At 36.6% G+C, this 18,850-nt stretch overlaps 2 protein-coding genes across 10 annotated transcripts in view; both read left to right on the plus strand.

The window, feature by feature from the left end:
- CCDC18 (coiled-coil domain containing 18) overlaps positions 1-6,894 on the plus strand; it is a 25,731-nt gene extending 18,837 nt beyond the window's left edge. For 5 of the 9 annotated variants that reach the window (XR_015698600.1, XR_015698596.1, XR_015698599.1 and 2 more), the window contains 7 exons: positions 158-300; positions 771-934; positions 1,774-1,987; positions 2,437-2,536; positions 3,637-3,753; positions 4,145-5,975; positions 6,771-6,894. Coding sequence is in view for 3 of the 9 variants with exons in the window: in XM_087730508.1 (XP_087586634.1) it covers positions 158-300; positions 771-934; positions 1,774-1,987; positions 2,437-2,536; positions 3,637-3,753; positions 4,145-4,288; positions 6,771-6,785 (897 nt within the window). In the remaining 6 variants the exon portion in view is untranslated. Of the gene's footprint in view, positions 1-157; positions 301-770; positions 935-1,773; positions 1,988-2,436; positions 2,537-3,636; positions 3,754-4,144; positions 5,976-6,770 lie in introns of those variants that run through there. The other 4 variants (XM_087730509.1, XM_087730508.1, XR_015698601.1 and 1 more) reach the window with 4 other exon arrangements.
- A 2,854-nt stretch (positions 6,895-9,748) lies between these two features.
- LOC104015592 (retinol dehydrogenase 8) lies at positions 9,749-17,240 on the plus strand. The gene is made up of 6 exons (XM_009468367.2): positions 9,749-9,885; positions 11,034-11,195; positions 12,424-12,603; positions 13,717-13,810; positions 15,519-15,702; positions 16,589-17,240. The coding sequence occupies exons 1-6, from the start codon at positions 9,789-9,791 to the stop codon at positions 16,820-16,822; spliced, it is 951 nt and encodes a 316-aa protein (XP_009466642.1). The 5' UTR covers positions 9,749-9,788; the 3' UTR covers positions 16,823-17,240.
- Positions 17,241-18,850: the final 1,610 nt, after the last annotated feature.

Consider the following 18,850-nt stretch of genomic DNA (forward strand, 5'->3'; position numbering starts at 1 on the left):
TGTGACTGCAAAGTTCTAGTTTTAGATTATATAAAATTTTAGACTATAAAGAAATCATTGTGTTAAAACTCGCTATGTGAGGTGCAAGACAAGGATGTATATTTCTTTGGTATGTAATTTAAAAGTACCAACACTTTTTAAATACCTTTTTAAATAGGTATCCAATTTGGAACAAGAGCTTCAGAAGCAGAAAGCATATGCAGAAGATGAGTTGAGAAAGGTAGAGGAGAAACTTCGCCTAGCTGCTCAGGAAGCAGCTTTACATAGACAGGTGGTGGATGAACTTAATAGTACAATCAGGTAGGTTTAGAATAACTAAGAGGTATATTCTGCAGATAGACATATCAATAAGAAAGATTGCTGTCTGAAATGGTGTTCAGGTACGTAGTCATACAATTCAGTCTCCATCTGAGCATAGACTGGAAATCAGAAGGGAAATTTCTAACTAGGAGAGGCATGAGTTTCTGGAACGGTCTTCCAGTGGAATTAATGTGTGTCCCGGTAACCTGTTTAGCCTTAAGATGGCACTTCATAATGCAATTCAAGTCATAAATATATCAAGTTGCTTGTAATTCTAGATAGCAGAATCTAGGAGGGCTTGGTAAGTCTTAAAGAATATGGTTTTGATTGCCAGAAAAGCCTACTTAATATGACTTTTTTCATTCCTATTTTATTCACAAATGCTTGTTATCTTAGAGCACATAAGGACATGCATATGTCGCTTTTGTTATTACAAGATTAATTTTGTTCTGGTTGCTTCTTCTATTTAGACAAATTAAATTGGAGATGGGTCAGTGCAAGAATGAACTTACTGGTATGGAAAAAGAAGTAGTGCAATTAAAACGAGATGGTGAAGACAAAGCAATGCAGATAAATCAGTTGGATATTACTTTGGAAGAAGCAAGATCAGAGCTCAATGAAAAGGCAAATAAGGGTAATTTTAGCTATTTTGTTTCTCAGGCTTCCTTTCATCATGCTATTTCTCTGTGTGTATTAGACTAGACATTTCTCCTTTTTCCCCTATTGTTTTATAATCAATTACATGAGATTAAAAATACAGTAATTTTGATGGAGGGGTTACTTTTTTTTTTTTTAAGTGTGTTGGTAATTCCATAGTTTTTAAAAGAAAAAAAACAAACCAATTACTCCCCCCGCCCCAACCCCACAAACTTTTTTTAACGTACCTTTGCAAATTCTCACTCCTGTGGGATGTACCTTTACCCCAGGTGAAATGAATAAGTAGTTTTCCCTGTAAATTGGTAATGCAGATTCTTAATGTTGTAATCAAACAAGACACATAGATTTAATAAAGGCATATGCTATTTACAAAAATTCAGCTCTTAAAAACAAACAGAAAACCCCACAAGAGAGTCTATGGAAATAACAACCTTTCCAGCCCCTCCTCCTCAATTTAATTTTACAATTCTTTTAAACCAGAGGCTTACTAGCAATTCTGCTTGCATTATCCATAGTGCTATATATTCGGTTACTATGTTGTCTCTGTACTTTCTCCTTGGCCAAATGTTTTTAGATACATCCTTGTATTTCAAGTCAATTATAGATTATGAGCTGAATAAAAACAGCAAAGGCTTAGGTGCCATGAAAAGGTGATTGTAAAAACCTCTGAAGACACTGTTTTTCTAGCTTTTCCTAAGAATAATGATACTGAAAATTGATTATGACCACAAGTGCTAGTAGGCAGCGGTGTTGCGTAAAGACCCGGACTTACTGATTATTAAACATTGTTTTGTGTTGTGTGCATGTGTAAAATAGCGAATGATTTAGAAGCTAAGCTGCTTCAAAGTGAGACTTGCCACAGGGAAGCCTTACAGAAAATAGTAGAACTAGAGTCTGCGTTACAGAATGCCCATGGAGAATTAAAAATCACTTTAACACAGCTTCATGAACTGCAAGATGCATTACAGAATACACAGTCCTCTCTGGAGGAGAAGGACACTGCTATCATGGATCTAACAACTGAGCTCAGGTAAGCTGGTATCTTTTCCATCATGAAAACTTAGTTGTGTTCGTTTTTCCTTAGGAATAGCGAGTAGTTTGGATGGTCTTTAAAATGTGCTAAAATTATTTTCTGAATCCCAAAGTTGTGAAATAATTGTAAGAGAAATTACTTTCTTTTATAGTGAAATTGTCCAGTTTCCTTTCTGACCGTAAATTAACGATACTTTCTTCTGTACTATTCTTTTTTAAGAACATGTTGTCCTTATAACCAATTAAATAATTTGAATAATGAAGTTATTGGGAAATTTTCACCTGGAATATAGTTAACAGACTTATTACATTTGGTTTTGTTTCTTTGCAATCAATTAGTTGATTCATGTTTTTTAAGTAACTAATAGATCTCATGACTTTCAAGCTGGATGCTTGAAGCTAAGCAACTGAATGTGCATTAAGCAATTAAACATATGAGAATTTCAGGTATTGCAAGGGAGAAATTGAAGACAAAAAACAAGAACTCCTTGACATGGACCAAGCATTGAAAGAAAGGAATTGGGAACTGAAACAAAGAGCAGCTCAGGTCAGATCACTTTAAGTATGTTACTGACAATTATCTTGTTATGTAGTAGATAACTTATAAAAAGTCCGCTAGGTTTAATTGCCTTCACGCATCGTTCCAAACTGTACTGTTAATATAGCCACAGTGTCAACCTCAAAACCAGTTGTATGTTACTGAAGTCTCATGGTACCAGAAAAGTCAGGTTGTGCTCCCTTAAGAGACCACAGACTACTGTTTTGGTAGAACAGAAGCCTCGTGCAAACCTGTCTCATAATTCTTCCTTAGTGATAAAGTTATAGGACAACTGCTGTGGTCTTGATGTTTGATAAAACAAAGGAAAGATCTGCACTGAAGTGTGCTTGGAGATGATAGATTCCTTTCCTTGTTTGCACTGGAGCATATTTGATCAGCTCTAAAGCAGCCTCTAAATATGAAACAGTATCTTTGTCATGAATAAATTTCTGTAGCTCACTTGAAATATTTTCCGTCTTTTGGTCTGGCTTCAGGATTTTATACCCATCATAGAAAAACTATTCTTCCATCACTGATAATTAGCCTTCTAATAGTTACTTCCTGCAGGAGTTACCAGCCTTTGTATCCAAGAATATTTAAAGTGCAGAGAGAAGGAGGGCTGGGGATTTAAAAAAAAAAAAAAAAAAAAAAAATCTGCTCAAGGAACTGACACTGTAAGGAGGCCAGACCTTCCAATACATTCCTGCTGCAGTACCCTGTGAGCTGCTCCAGGAATTCATCAAAGCAATAGGGTTTGTTTTTTTTTTGCTTTGGCAAGATTTGGCACTTTCTAACAAGATGGATTAGTATACTAAGCTACTCATTACATTCCATTTAAAATGAGAACTACGTCTGTATTCTGTGTATCTGAGGACCAGACATACTCACTTATAGACTTCTTTGCAATTTTCCCCTTTTCTCTTTGTGTTTGGCCCCAATTTTTAAAACAAGATAGCTAGGGTGCATTTTTATATTGATTGCTCGAGACAATATCTTGGGGCTACAAAGGATTAGTTTCACTGCTTTTGCTGTCATATTTTGTAATATTACTTCTTAAAATCTGCGTACTAGTTCAAAATAAAATATTTCCTTTTCTTTTTTACCTCTAGGTTACACAGTTGGATATGACAGTTCGTGAACATAAGGGAGCAATGGAACAACAAATAATTCAATTAGAATGCAATTTAGAGAAATCAGAGTTAGAAATTAAGGAATGCAATAAACAGGTAATTCTTGCTTAAATTAAAAACACAGTTTCCCTAACAAAGGGCAGCTAATTCTATGAGAAAGTGTGGTCCTAGGACACAATAGCTGGGCAGATTTAATCTAGAAGAGTGAAACTGGTTTTCTGAAACTGGAAGGGAAGGGAGTACCTTAATAGTGTACCAGCAAAAATATTTTATGTTTGTCAATTAAAACTAAAAATTTTGCAGGGAAATATCAGTATAAAAATGAAAATGTATTTTTTGCTTGATACGATATAGCTCCCAAACTGCTCTTTTATTAAAGGAAAATGTTGACAAAATAAAAATAAAATAAAAAAGGTTTGTTGGGTTTTTTTAATTGTCCTGATTCCAGTAAAATATGTGTTCTGATTTAATTGCATTTTCTGTTCAGATTGATAGCTTAGAGAAGAAGCTCCAGCATTCTAAAGATGAGCTTCGTGAAAAAGAGTTTGAATTGCTCCAGAGAGATCAAGAAATAAATCAGCTGAAGAAAAAAGTGGAAAGAAAACAGCAGAGCCTAGAAGCTCTTGAAAAGGTAAAATGTTCCTTGGATACACAACAAATTATCAATTCTTAATGCCATTACCTTAACTGCCTAGAAGGAACGATAGGGTGTCTCTTTAGAATAAGTGTCGTTACTTTTCCCCAAGTAATTATATTGTATATCCTGGTGTTTGCTGAATCTTAATCCCCTAACGTTAAACTGGTTTAATTATTTAAAAATTATGTATTTAATGGTACACTCTTAATTGTCTGCTTTGTGGAGAAATTTGAATATTGATTATCTTTAGTAACCTAATGTTCTGGCTATGGACATGGTCTTCCTTGAAATGAAATGAAACAATATGCTGTATGATGAGAGCTTCTTATGACTTAAGTGTCTATCTTGTGAAAATAATTGCATCAAAAGAGCACTGAGATCTAGTATGCTTATAGGAACGCAAAGAGAGAATTTTTTGGCATAGTGAATGGGAGCATACAGATAGAATAGAGAAGATAGCTAATATTACTTTATGAATGATACAAATCTTTGGTTTGGGGCATGAATCGGTCACTACAAGTACAAATGCAATCCGAGATAAACAGGCTTTCTGCAGAAAGAAGTTAATTCAAAGATGCTTGCCAGCTAGAGGTAAACACCAAAACTGAAATGGTTCCTGCCATTTGGATTATGCTGCATTTGTGTGTTATTTCTTTCCCTGGGATAAGATATTGGAGAAGTCATCTTTCTGTGTAGTCACTAAAGGCATTTCATCTGCGTTCTAGATCATGGGGGCTTGGCTGTGTCGCAGCTGAATGTGAAGGTTTTTTGACTGCAAATTAAAGCAGTGTCAGCTCTTCCATCTTGATTTCTGTTAAAGGTTATTTATGACAGTCAAGAACAGGACAGTGCCTGCTGCTATACTTCACACATATTATTAACATATTTCCAACTTTTCCTGAGACTTTGGGGATGATTCTGAAGGAAAGGATTTCCTAGCTTAGCCCCCGTACAACTGCTGACTAGACCCTTCCTTTCCAGACAAATTGCCTTGTAATTATTTTTGCTAAGGAATACCACATAGGTGGAGGCCTAAGAATGATATTAGAAGGGCTTTGAAAATAGACCTACTCCAGTCATGTTCCTTTAGAGACTTGGGATGAAGGAAATGAAATTTCAAGTTTATTTTATATCTACTTAACAGTAGATAGAACACTGGATTTCAAAAGTATTCTGCATAAAATATGAAATATATTGCAGAAGGGTTCTGGCTCCACTTAGAATATGATATCGTTGCTTCTTTGTTTAAAAACTGTATATTAATGTGATGTAAGAAAAGCCTTTCTCCATTAGTAACACTTTGCAGACTGACTGACCAGTCTTCCACAGGAACTTTCTGTCCTAGTTCTAAAAACTCAATTAACTAATCTATCTGGGGAAAAGAGGTAGTGTGTTTGTGTGTGTGTGTTTGTATCTGTATGTGTTTTGCCCAGGGGTATAGTCTGTCTCATTCTTTTTCTGCTCAATATGCTACTTTCCTTGCTTATTATAGGAAATATATTAGTTCAGGGAAGGAATTGTTAGCGGGTGTTGATTTCTGTCCTAGTCCACTCTGCCCTTTTGGGACTCATGAAATAACCAGGTCACAGGTTTTTCAGTTGAATCGTTCTTTGTTCTTACTTTGCTTTAATCTGCAGTGAAGATCTTCTAACAATACAGCACTCTACTATCCTTAGAAGTTGTAAGTATTCCAAATAAAGGAACTGGAGACATCTTACTGAACATTCAGAATGTCTTTTTCATTTTTCTGGGAAATTGAAGTAATTTCCTTTATTTAAAAAAACAAACAAACAAACAAAATCACAAAAAAAAACCCAAACCAAAATGAAAACCAAAAAAACCCAAATCCAAAACCAGATTTGACTTATAGCAAATTAATCTTTTGTGGTGACAGTTCTGTACTGAAATGAGAAATAAAATTGTGTTAAAAATGGTAAGTGGAGTAATAAAAAATTAGTGCTTACAAAGATTAATTTAAAAAAAGTAATTGTTACATTTTTGTAAAAGTATACATAGTAAAAGAAAATTAGAAGTTATTGTAATAATCTTTCATTCATTAGCTGTAAGCTTATTATGTGTTACTTATAGATGTCTCTGTACTCTATTTATAGCATTCCTTATAAAGAATAAGCATCTAGCTAAACATGAATAGATACAACATAATCACTTTTATATTCATCATTAACAGGAGCCATAGTATTATGTGATGTTACAAAATATTAGCAGCTGATATGGCCTCTGTTGTGCCACAGTATTGGCTAACGTAAACACAGCTGCTGTGGATCATATACTAGAGAGACCATTTTGTTGATCACCTAATACTCCTGTTTGTTTTTTTCTATAAATGGATTTTCAAATAATAAGGTCCAGCGTGATGCATAATGAAAAGTAACATTTTGGTAGAAATGGATTTAGATATGGTAAATTGAGTGCAGAAGTTTAAAGGAAGGTTTTGATCACAGATATTTTGTTTCAGGGGCAAGAACTGTGAAGGAAGGAATGTTGCCCATTGGACAAGTAGCAACCCAGGAATGCTGTTGCGGGCAACATAATTGTGCATTCAAAGAGGAAATTTTAACATTGTATTTGTAAATAATGTGGTTATTTGTACTGATGCAAATTACTACCTTTTTATTTTTCCAACTCTTTGAGATTATTGCCTTGATGTAATAACATCTTAATTTATTTTTGAGAAATAAATTTTATTTTTAAGTATCTTGAGTTGCAGGAATTAATTTCAGCTGTCATTTTTTTCCAAGGATTTTAAACCATGTACTTGTGTTTCACATCTAACATCTAATTAAGAGCACAATGGTATTACCTTATTAACAATTTTAGTTTGGGAATATTTTCTCTTTTTTCTTTTTTTCCTTTTTTTGTACACATACAATGTTGCAGACACAGTATCTTATTAAAAGTGACCTGCTTGTAAGATGTTTTAGGACACTGATTTGATGATAGACACTGGCAAAACCTTCTTGCTTTACTCTAGGCAGTATCTTTCAGATGCAGAGGGGTGTGGGACAGGGCCATAAAGCTTGAACTTTTTTTTTTCCCCCCAAACCAAAATCCATACAAAAATTACTGTTGATTAAAATGGCATCATAATTATGCATTGTAAAACATATTTATTTCCAATTTTCCAAAAGTACTGCACAATTTACCTAGTACAAATGGCTAGTGGCCCAAGTTTCTAACACTTCTATATCTACATAAGCATCAGAAACTGCAAATATGGTTATAAGAGGCTTAAATCTGAGTCTGATTAATGCAAACATGATTTATGTGCATTAAGACATGTGATTCATACTGCAGAAAATCAAGTTAATAAATTTATTTGACATAAAGCAGAGGAACAGAATTGAATGTATTGCAATTTAAAGATCAGGCCTAAGTTAAGTGTTTTGTGTATTGAAAGTGTATCTCGGCCAACAAACCTATCTGTTGTATTTCAGCAACTCTGCAGGTGAAAGTGTGCTAAACTCCTTTCACTGTTTATGCAAATGTTGCACAAATGCAACTGTTCTACTTTAAGTGATTATACAAAACCAGGCAGGCATTTCACTACTGTTGACAAGGTCAAGATACACTCATCTAAAGTATTTCTGCAGTTTCAGATAATTTTCATAATAGCAAAATAAATAATGATGTAGCAAAAAATGCTGTTTACTTGTGGAAATAAATATATTGTGTGTTTTAAATCAAGCTATTTGTTTCTCTACATAGTAGTAAATAAAAAAACATTAGAATTAGGTAGACCAGTGTAATAATTGAAAAATATTAAACTATTTTTTTTCTTCTCTTTAGGCAGATCAGTTTGCCTTCAGGCTAGAAATCTATGCATCAAATTTCAGACAGATTTTTTTAAAGCAAAGGAACACACAACCCCTTCAAACAAGGATTTCAAGTGGAAAATACAACCATTCTGTAATTACAGTCACACCACAACACTAGTGGAATTCCACTAACGTAGTGTTGCATAAAGCCTTACTTTCTCCTCCTACGTGCACTAAATATAAAAGTGCGCGAGCAGCAAAAGCAATTTGCCTAATATCTGAATCGGCCAAATGGCATTTGCATTAAAATTGTGTATCTGGATACTAACTTCTCTAGTAAAAACATGGGTTAAACCTGATAACTAAGTAGTATCATAATTACATTTTCTCATTGACTTTAGATGCTGTCTTGCTATTTTTTGCTTGCCTGAGAAGCTGGTGATTACACTTGTTATACTGTTCAAATGAATTTTTTTGTTTTGGAAAGCAGGGACTTCCCCCCCCCATATCATAATTTCAGTTAAATGTTTCTGTAGAGTCCTACTTCTCTTGAGTTACTAACCAATTTACCCCTATGCAAATCCTGGAACACTAAGTTTATTCTTCTGAACTGCATTGCATTAATGTGGGGTTATTGAATCTTGGCAAACATTTTTCTGTGTATAATGGCATTGCTATTAGCTGAATGCTGTTCAGAAGGTGAATTGCTTATTAAGGTGATTCTTTTTCTGTCACTCAGGATGAGTTATAAATTTCACAGGAGACTGATTTTTCTTTCCGAATGTCGTATGCCTACAGACTGTACGTTAAATGCAAACTGCACCAAATTGCCAGTCCAGATGTGTCCCTCCCCTAATTCAGAGTTTGTATGGAAAGTTGGTGGAATATTTTCTTGAAAACGAAAATGGAGTCAGACATCATGCTAGTTCTGATTTTTTTTTTTTTTCCAACTTGTCAATTGGAGAATATAAAGTGTTCAAAGAGATTTCAGCGTTAGCAAGGATGTAGTGAAGCTGGTCTGTTCAATGTCTTCCTGGCTGTTCTCCACTGCCGGCACACTTGCTTACTTTCTCTATTCTTGGTTGGGAACAGTGCCAAAAAGAAATGTGAGGAATCTGTCTAAACAACTTGTCTCTTTCCAAATCCACATCCCATTTTTCAATTTACTTTTTCTGTAAAGCCTATTAGGGCTCTTAGAATAGTAAGGCATCAGGGAAGAAATCAATTTGTCATTCTGTTGCAAAGGAATGAGGAGGGTGCTGTAAGTGTAGGAACCCTGAACACCTTTAACAGAGGGATCCCATTTTGGGTGCAGTTTACTTTCCACAGACGTGAGCGGAGAACTTGACACTACAGACTGATTGTAATTGTGGCAAGGCTTTTCCTGCCAGTAGTATGCAAACTGGTTATTCCACTGTTAAAAAAAAAAAATCCATGTAGCTTACAAATGTCTCATTTTAAAGATTAATCAAATTTTGTATTAACTATAGTCCATGTTGATAATGCAGATTATAAGCTCATGCAGGAGCATCTGCTTCTGTTTTTGTCTAGTTGGAGATTATCCCTTAATCATGCAGGGTCCAGGTGTGCATTTTCAGATTTGTTGACTCAGGAAAGCTGGAGATAGCATTAAAGGCCAATGACGTTCTACTGTAGCTACATTTAGGCTGTTGCTGCTCTGAACAAGAACTCTTGCTTGAACCACCCAGTTGAAAAGAATGGCAAGAAGAAATGTCCTCATTACAGGTTGCTCCTCAGGAATTGGACTGGCCTTAGCTGTAAAAATGGCAAAAGATGAACAGAAAAGATTTAAAGGTAACAATATATCTGTTATTTATCTTTATAAAGAGAGATTCTTCAAGGCAGTACTTTTTTTTTTTTTTTTACTCTGATTTAACAGGTGATTGTATTCAGTGACTTGTTAGTTTCCCCCCTCCTACTCATAAAAATACAATACAGTGAAAATATGCTGCTTTCTGTAAGCAGATGATATTTCTGTACCTGTATTGAAGCTGAACAGCTACTTGAACTGTATAGTTTACAATCCCCCCCCCCGACAATAGTATAAAAACAAGTAGCTGAAAATGTCTGCAGTATGCTGCCTTGGATATACGTTCACAGGTGTAGTTAGCTTTGCATCTGGCTACTAAAATCTTTCTTGAATGAAATGTACATGCCCATTTGAGGACCAAGGAAATCAATTTAGGAAAACAGTTCTTAAATTTGCAATTTTTTCCTTAAAGCATGTTTCATTATTCCAACCCTGTGTAGGCATAAGAAGGTGAACAAAGGGGCTGAGATTTGTCTTTCTCTGCTGTAAAATGTGATATTTGCTATGATTGAAAACGGATGGCAAGGCAAATACAGCAATCTGTGGTAATTCAGTTTCTCACACTTACTCTCACAGTATTTTACTGCTAACTGACTGGATGCAGATTCGTAGTTTTCTGAGTAATTAGGTTACAATAATGATAAAACTAATTTCTCTTTTGAGAAGTAGCTTGCAAAAATAGACATTTTTGCAACCTAAGGAAGCATCTGTCTTCCACTTCTTAATAAAATTATGGTTGTTGTGCTAAACATGTTGATGGTGATTAAGGGAAAAAAAAAAGGATATCTGGAATCCAAAATTAGGTTTTAGGTACCTAAAAACGATTCAGTGGCATAAATTGATACCCATTATTTGAAGTTTTGGTGATAATATTATCTTCATACGCTACATGTTCATTGTGCATAGCAGTTTAATTCTCATTTTGAATTTCTTGAATATTTCAGAAGCAGACTCTGGGAAATCAGTGACAATGTATGTTGAAAATAGATTCTTTCTACTTTAAGTTTTTATCTGGGTTCTGTCACTGGTATTTAAGATATGGATGTAAAAGCACTATTCTTTAATACTCCTCAGTAACACTGCCACAGAAAAGGTTTTATTTCTGATAATTGTTGCTTCTGGTGTGTTGCAGTGTATGCCACAATGCGGAATCTGGCCAAGAAAGAGCCACTCGAGGAAGCTGCAGGTCGCAGGCTGGGCAAAACCCTCGAAATTAAACAACTGGATGTCTGTGATGAACAATCTATTAAAACTTGTGTGAATAGTATCCCTGACAGAAGGATTGATGTCCTAGGCAAGTATAGGCTGTGCGTGCTACGAACAGATAACAGTTTTCTATTTAACATCTTCTCAGATACCTTGGAGAAGTTTCATTAGTGTATTTTTTAAATTATCAAAGTAATAATAATTGTATAGTGTATTCTGTTCAAGATTCTTAAGGCTTCATGCAGACATGAGTGAATTAAATCTCGCCATGCTTCTGTGAAGTAGGGAGGCTTGTTTTCCCTGTTTACAAGAGAAACTTGATCACAGAGCAGTGTCTTGGATAAGATGATACAGTTTTTAGTAAATGTGAGAAGAGAACTTTTGCCTAAATTGGCACGTTCATGTACAAGACTTTCTGCCCTATCGATGAAGCACAGCCCTATTTACAATGAAGGCGACAGCTCTCTGTACTAAGAAAGTGACAGCATTTGGGAATTAGCAAGTAAAAGAACAAATGCAAAGAAAGGAAGAATACTTTAATTTTGTATTGAGAAATTGGAATTGTACTTCACAAATCATTCAACAAGAAGTGTTTTCATACTGTTTTGCTAAAAATAAATATCTTAGTAAGATGGAAATTGCCTACACCATCAACTATTAAATCTTCTCTAATAGAAAATTATGGACCTGCTTTTATTTTGATTAATTATTAAAGCACTGCTTAACAAGCTGCTTCTGCAAACTGTATTATACTCTAATTTGACACACTGGTTGCAGAGCAGAATGCCAGTTCTATCAATCACTCCCCACTTATCAATATCCAGGAGGCAAATAAAAATCAATGGAAGTGTGGTTTTGGTTTTGTTTTGTTTTGTTTTCTTGAAGATGTGAATGTTAAAAAACAAAACAAAAAGTAGACCAAAATATAGTCTTTGGAATAAATAATTCTGTTCATTCCTATGGGTATTGACTAATGCTTAATACTGAGTTATAAACAAATATAGATCATTCTTGGCTCATTTGCCTGTAATCCTTTTATAATTTAAAGGACTAATCAGAAATAAATTAGTTAAAATGCAAAATATCAGATAATTTAAATTGGATTAAAAGCATAAATAAAAATAAAAATTATGGAAATGTCAAGTGCATTTCCAAAGCTTTAGTGACAGAATAGCCTCATTTAATCCTTTCTTTAAGGATTATTTAAGGATCATTTAATCCTTAATCCTCACTTTACTTTCAAATGCTTTCCAGTAATGATTACAAGTTAACCGTTACGGAGGTTATTGCTCACTATTGTCTTCCATTTTGTGCAGTTAGCAATGCTGGAATGGGGCTCATTGGACCTATTGAATGTCAGAGCATAGATGAAATGAAAACTGTGATGGATACCAACTTCTTTGGACTGGTTCGACTCCTGAAGGAGATTTTGCCTGACATGAAGAGGAGAAAGAGCGGGCATATAGTTATAATAAGCAGCGTTATGGGAATACAAGGCAAAGTTGTTGGTTTTTTGTTTGTTTGAACTAAGAGTTCAGGATTCAAAATCTAAAGCTTACATCTTTTTATCTGGAAAAAAAAAAAGTAGGAGCTAGCCTATTGAACTATTGTGCTTTGTAATGCTGAAGTTCCAACTATACAAAGCACAGCACTTGGACTTGATGGTTTTTATGCATCTAGGTAGTATGTTACTGCACAACTACTCTCAAGACATTTTAACAACAAAACCTGCAGAGCGATTTTTTTTTTTTTAGAGTTTTAACTTGAAGTAATTATTTTTATTTATTTTTTTTTTTATTTCATTATTTTATTTTTGTTATCTGGAAAACAGGGCTAAGTAGCATTACTTTTCTCTTTCCTATTGCAAAATATTATGGGGACAGGCAAACATGCTTACTACACATTACATACAGTAATAATGGAATAAAATCCAATCATGGCCTGGACAACTGTACCACCTTTTTGTAAAGTTTCTCCTCTCATAAAACTCCACAGAGTCTAATTTTAGCCACAGATAATGATGCTCCGACTCTTGCACTCCATCCGGTCTAGCTGTATTTCTTTCAATTATTACAATAGTGGCATTAATCTTACCTGGATTATCCTGGTGAGTGAGGGTCCTAAGTCAAAATGCAAGAGTTGTTATTGTTTAATACAATACTTAGCATCCACCTAAATGGACTGATGTAGTGCTTTTTCTAAATCACTCAGATGCAAGCTGGATCTCTTGCATAATTGTATTTCCTGCATTGCACTCAGCTTCCGTGTTCATCTATAGCCTATTAAAGTCTTGCTGATAAATAATGCAGATGGTATTGTATGTATGGACACTTTCATACCTTAGACTACAAAATATTTAATATCATCCAAAGAGATCACAGCATCAGCTAGGAGGAGGAAAAGCATTAGTCAAGCATCCTTTCCTAGAATAAGCAATTTTGAGAACATACGCAAAAAATCGGTATTTAGATTCAGTATACACAAGGATTTTTCTAATGTTTTCCCAGCAAGACTGTAGAAATTTTGGGAAAATACAAGAATTTTTAAAACTAAACTGTTAGTATGTTGAATCCAATCACATTCTCAGGATGTTTTGTTTGTACCATCAGGTATATTATTTAATGACGTCTATGCTGCATCTAAGTTTGCTGTGGAGGGATTCTGTGAAAGTTTAGCTATACAAGCACTCAAGTTCAAACTGCAGTAAGTATTGATCCACTGGTGTAAATTGTATTTTAGATAATTTCAAATATATTCAGAGCTAGCAAACAAATTTTTAAAGCTTGCTGCTATCTAGGAGAAACAGATTGATGAACCCATGGAAACTGTACATCACAGAAGGCATAGAAATGTCCACATTCTTCACACTACGTAAGCAAATAAAGAGGTCTAGATGCTAAAATAAACATGTTCTCTTGATCACTTAAAAGGCTGTTTAGCTTTGGATAAAATACAGTTTATGTAACACTTCTGAAAACAGATTCTTGCATACAATATCATAGGAATAAAATGATAACATCAACCTGTATTTTCCTTTAGAAAGGATAACAGACTTCTTAGGCAATTCATAGATAAAAAAGTTCAAGGGCTCATCATGGCGAGGGAGCAAGTGGAAATCCATCAGAAGGGTACACAGGGCGAGATACCTATGACAGGAGGTGGGAGGAAAGTGAGAAGAATGTGGTATACTATTTCTTAATGTTTAAGAGAATGGCCCTTTTCATCGTCTGTGGGACTTTGGGGTTTGATTTGTCGCATGTATATTCACATTCCTGTAATTCTGCTACTATTCTTTGTGTGAAGTCCAACAATTGTTAAATATCCATTGCACCTCTGTGTGCCTAAGCATTTAGCCCTTGTGCTGTGGGAGAGGAGACAGCTGCTGTCATGGGATTTCAGAGACAAGGCGGCATCCAAACAGTGATTTTGCACACTGCTCTGAAAAGTTTGGAGGGATTTAAAATAAATATATTGTAAACGATACACAGGATATACCAGAATTCATAATAAGATTTCAAGAGTGTAAGATACAGCGAAAACAATGTTAAAAAAAGAAAGTAGAATGGGAAAAGTCCAAAGTCCAGTGTGAAGAGTGACGCAAGAGAAAAGGCTTTAATTCCAGCAGCAGCTGGAATTCTGCTATCAAGGTCAATAGCCTGATTTAGTTCTAAAGAAGAGCCTGGCCAGAACTCAAGTCTAGGAAGAGGTCCTATCCCAAAGAGTGTTTTGATAAACATTGTGGCTGGGAGTAATTACTGCCTGAGAAAAGAACCAGGAAAGAACTGACCAGGACCTATATTTCAGTGATTTGCTATAAAACACTACTGAGCAAAATAAAATTTTCCAGTTTTGCCAGCAGCCAAAATCTGTCCATCCTCAGCAAAATTCTCTGTATTGTATTTTATTATAATATTGTAGAGGGATCTTGAATTACGTAAAACTGACAGCTTGACAAAGAAAATCCATGTTTGGGCAATGCCCCCCTCTCTTTCAGCTACTTCCAGTATTATCATGGGAAAGCTATCACAAAGAAATCTATGTAGGATTTTGTCCACAAAGTAATGATTTCTTTTATGATCCTTTAATTATTTTTCTTAGTATTTTCTAAGTTCTTGTGGATAAATCATCCTACAATTCCACAGCTGTGAGACAGCAGGTAACAACTGCACTCACTTCTGCCACGAATTAAGTTACAGCACTTCCCGGAAATTTAAGCTACAGATTTCTACTGCTACATGTGGATGGGTAGGAGCATGAGAGCAATAATGTGGTATGGATTGCCTTTACACAATATACTGTTTAATATTGCTTGCTAATTCAACTCTTCAATATTCTTTTTTTGAGAAGGATAGAGAGGTGCATTTCCCACGGAGGATAGTCAATAACCAGCGTATCTTTGCTTTTCGAACAGGTTAAGTTTGATTGAACCAGGCCCAGTGGTTACAGAGTTTGAAAGAAAAGTGTTTGAAGATGGAATGAAAATGGATCTTTCAGCTGCAGATGAGGAAACAGCCGAGATGTTTACTAACATTTACCTTAAAAATTACAAACAGATTTTCCAGAGCCTGGGACAAAGTGCCGAAGATGTTGCAGAGGTAACTCATCAACAATTCTCCATCTTTTTCTTTCTCGATTTTTTTTTCTTTGTAATTTACGAACGCACTGGTTGGTTGGTGGGGTTTTTTGGTAGAAGCATTAGATTTAATTAAATGTAATTTACACAATTTAAAATTATTTTTAAAAAACTCAAGAGAATCTCGAGAGTTTTAAACAAAACCCGTTAGAATATTAGAGGAATGTTCATTTTGAAGTATTGAAGACAACTATGAATTGTAATTTAAATACCGCTGAGGTATCAGATGCACTTACACATCATCTGGTGAGGTCTGAACATTCTGCAGTGTTACCATACATCTACAGAGAGTTCCCACTGTTAGTTAAAGCCGCTCTCCTCCCCATCTCACCCCAGACCACTGAGGCACAATAGAAGATACATGGACGTAGTTTCTGGTGCTTGGGGCTTCCTGCAGGAAGACAAGTTTAGGAAATCTGTGGAAGGGGACAATGATTTCAGATGCTTACTGCTGAGGAATAGCTTCAGTGTCAACTGAAGATTCCCAGATCTTGCTGCGAAGTGCACTGTTCCAATCCTTTCCCAGTGAAGTGTAAAAGAAAGGACCTACCTATCGTGGGCATTTAGGCATAATTTTGGAGGACTATTCAGGATACTTAGGTGTAAGGTGCTATCACCATGGTATAGATAAACAGAAATAGGGCTAAGAATAAATAAGAAGTACTTCTTATGGCCTTAAAAATATTTTAAGAAAAAATTCTAACGCAATTCTAGTAAAACTACATAAAGGTTTTACATAATTGTAGCGCTTCATTCTTCTACTTTTCCTCTGCTCAACTGAAAACTAGGTTTTTACTTTATTGTTTTGGTAGAGGTTCTTTAACAATTCTGTTTCTCGTTCTTGACAGCATACGGTAAAGATAATTCTTGCAGAAAATCCACCTTTTCGCCATCAGACCAACACCTTGTATACTCCAATGACAACGCTGAAATATGCAGATCCAAATGGAGATCTACCCATTGACATATTCTACAAAATGGTTTTTCATCATGACAAAATCTTCAGTGCAAGTCTTAACTTTATCAAATTGCTAAGGTGGAGAAGTAGAAAGAGCTTTGACCTGGGAAAACCCTCCCAATAAGTATGAGATTATATAGCGCAAATTGGAATTACTTGTAGCTGCTGATAATGCAGTACGTTGTTATTCAAATGCCTTTGCTCTGCAATTGTGAAAAGGCATTCAAGATGTTTATTTGAGCTTAGCAAAGATATTCAGCTCAATGCGTTTATCTTGAACTTTACAGTTTGCAGAACCTTGAAATTAAAATCCTCTAACTATAGGTTTATTCTGTTTAGTGTTTGCTTTTTAGAGATCTGTTTTCATGGGAACATGACCATTGGCTGATACTTGCATGTTCAATATTAACCTGATCCCCTTCACTTATTAGAATATAATACATACTGAGATGTGTGCTGTATGTAAATTATTTAGATTCTTAACATCATAAGAATATTTTATCTTTTTACTTATTAGAATATAATAGAATTAGTGTAGTAATCCCTGAATCACAAGAGCATTCTCATTTTCAGAAATCAGGTCTATTTACCAGTAATATAAGAGAAAGTCTCATCAATCTTAAAATGTCACAACTAGAATATTTCTTATTCATATATATATATGTTATAATATTCTGAATGCTTCCTTTATATTGCAGTGGTTACTGGCATATTACACATAGTGGACAATAAAATGTTTTTTAAAAGCATCTCAAAATAAAACATCTTCTTACTGTCTGGGTACTATTTTTTGCAAAAATAACAAAATATTATCAGTAAGAAGTAATTTAAATCCCATTAAATGCCTTCAGTGCCTTGAGTGACTGAAGCTGAGCCACAGGCTTTCCTTTTCAAGGCATCCTACTTTCTCAAGCAGAATTCTATCATGAGGAGAAGGTTTTTCCCTCTCTTTCTCTCACCCTAGTCCTACAAGTCAGCTGAGGCCAAGCTGGGGGCCGGGGCTTAAGCACTGCTCCTGCATGGCATTCTTGTTCTCCGACCTCCAGCCTTGCCTCGGCACTGCCCCTGCCTGGGACGAAGGCCCAATGTCCCTCGGCTTCCAGGCTGCAGTTTCTCAGCCCATTCCAGCAGCAGTCCTGGTTTCACTCAGAGAGCCTAGTTGGAGCTCACTGGGGATACTGGAACTGGCTTGCTTTTTGCCTCAGTACTTTCTCACTAAGCCTAAATCTAACTCGGTGCTAGGACTTGCAGTGACCCTGCCCTGCCCCAAAGGCTAGCTCAGAGGAGCCAAGCAGCAGCCCCTGCGTAGGCAGCTCCTGCAGAGACTGCGCACTTCAGGTAATGCTTGGTTTGCTTTGCGGCCATGACTCTTTGGTGAGGCCCGAGGTGCGGGGAGGACCGCAGGCGGGGGAGCGCTTGGAGGACAGTGCCCACAGCAGCCCCTGCGCACAACTGGAGGTCTCATTTAGGTCCCACTCGTAACTCAGATCTCCTCCAAAATATCAGGCTGGTGCTTGCACCTCAACATCAGTGCGTGGATGGGGCAGAGGTGGGAAGAGCAGCCAGGCTGCAAGTGGGAAGGCGGGAATTCCATGAGAGTGGAGTGCTGCCGGGGCTGAAGGGAGCACGGCCACTCGCCCCTCTGCACCCCGAGAGACCCCGTCACCTTCCATTGAGGGTCAGGGTTACGGCGTGGGCAGAGACGCCCGAAGAACAGGAGGGCCTGTCAGCGGCAAGGGCTGCAGCTGCAGCATCCCCTTTCCTCTCGGCTTTGCTTCCGTGTGGTCGTCTCTGGCCTGCAGCTCGGGGCCGGGCTGCTTTACCCTGTGCTTTCCCTTTGCAGCACAAAGAAACAAGGAGCTACCGGGACGGCAGGTTTTAACGGGCCTGCCACAAATACCGGCGTGGTCTGGTTCGTCGCGTTTCATGCAGCCCTTCCGCTGCTGTTCATGGAGCGGATGAAAGCAGAAAACGCAGCTTCGCAGATGGGTCCCGACTAAATCCAGCAATGGCTGCAACTCGTGGAGGAACCGCGGATGAAGAGCGGAGCACCAGCGGCTCGTCCTGCTTCAGCGGCGAGCTTACCGAGGGCGTCAAACCCCCGCCTCCCACAGAAACCGAGGGGAAGGGCGGGCGGGGCCCGGGGGAGCCC

The sequence above is a fragment of the Nipponia nippon genome, unplaced genomic scaffold (assembly GCF_047370975.1).
Source record: "Nipponia nippon isolate SJK-2023a ecotype South Korea unplaced genomic scaffold, ASM4737097v1 scaffold_5, whole genome shotgun sequence".
Taxonomy (NCBI): domain Eukaryota; kingdom Metazoa; phylum Chordata; class Aves; order Pelecaniformes; family Threskiornithidae; genus Nipponia; species Nipponia nippon.

Bases quoted from the DNA above. Each gene is read 5' to 3' on its own strand.
- LOC104015592 (XM_009468367.2), top strand. From the start codon at position 9,789: ATGGCAAGAAGAAATGTCCTCATTACAGGTTGCTCCTCAGGAATTGGA. The intron at 11,196-12,423 runs GCAAGTATAGGC...CATTTTGTGCAG, and splicing joins CAGAAGGATTGATGTCCTAG to TTAGCAATGCTGGAATGGGG. The intron at 13,811-15,518 runs GTAAGTATTGAT...CTTTTCGAACAG, and splicing joins GCACTCAAGTTCAAACTGCA to GTTAAGTTTGATTGAACCAG.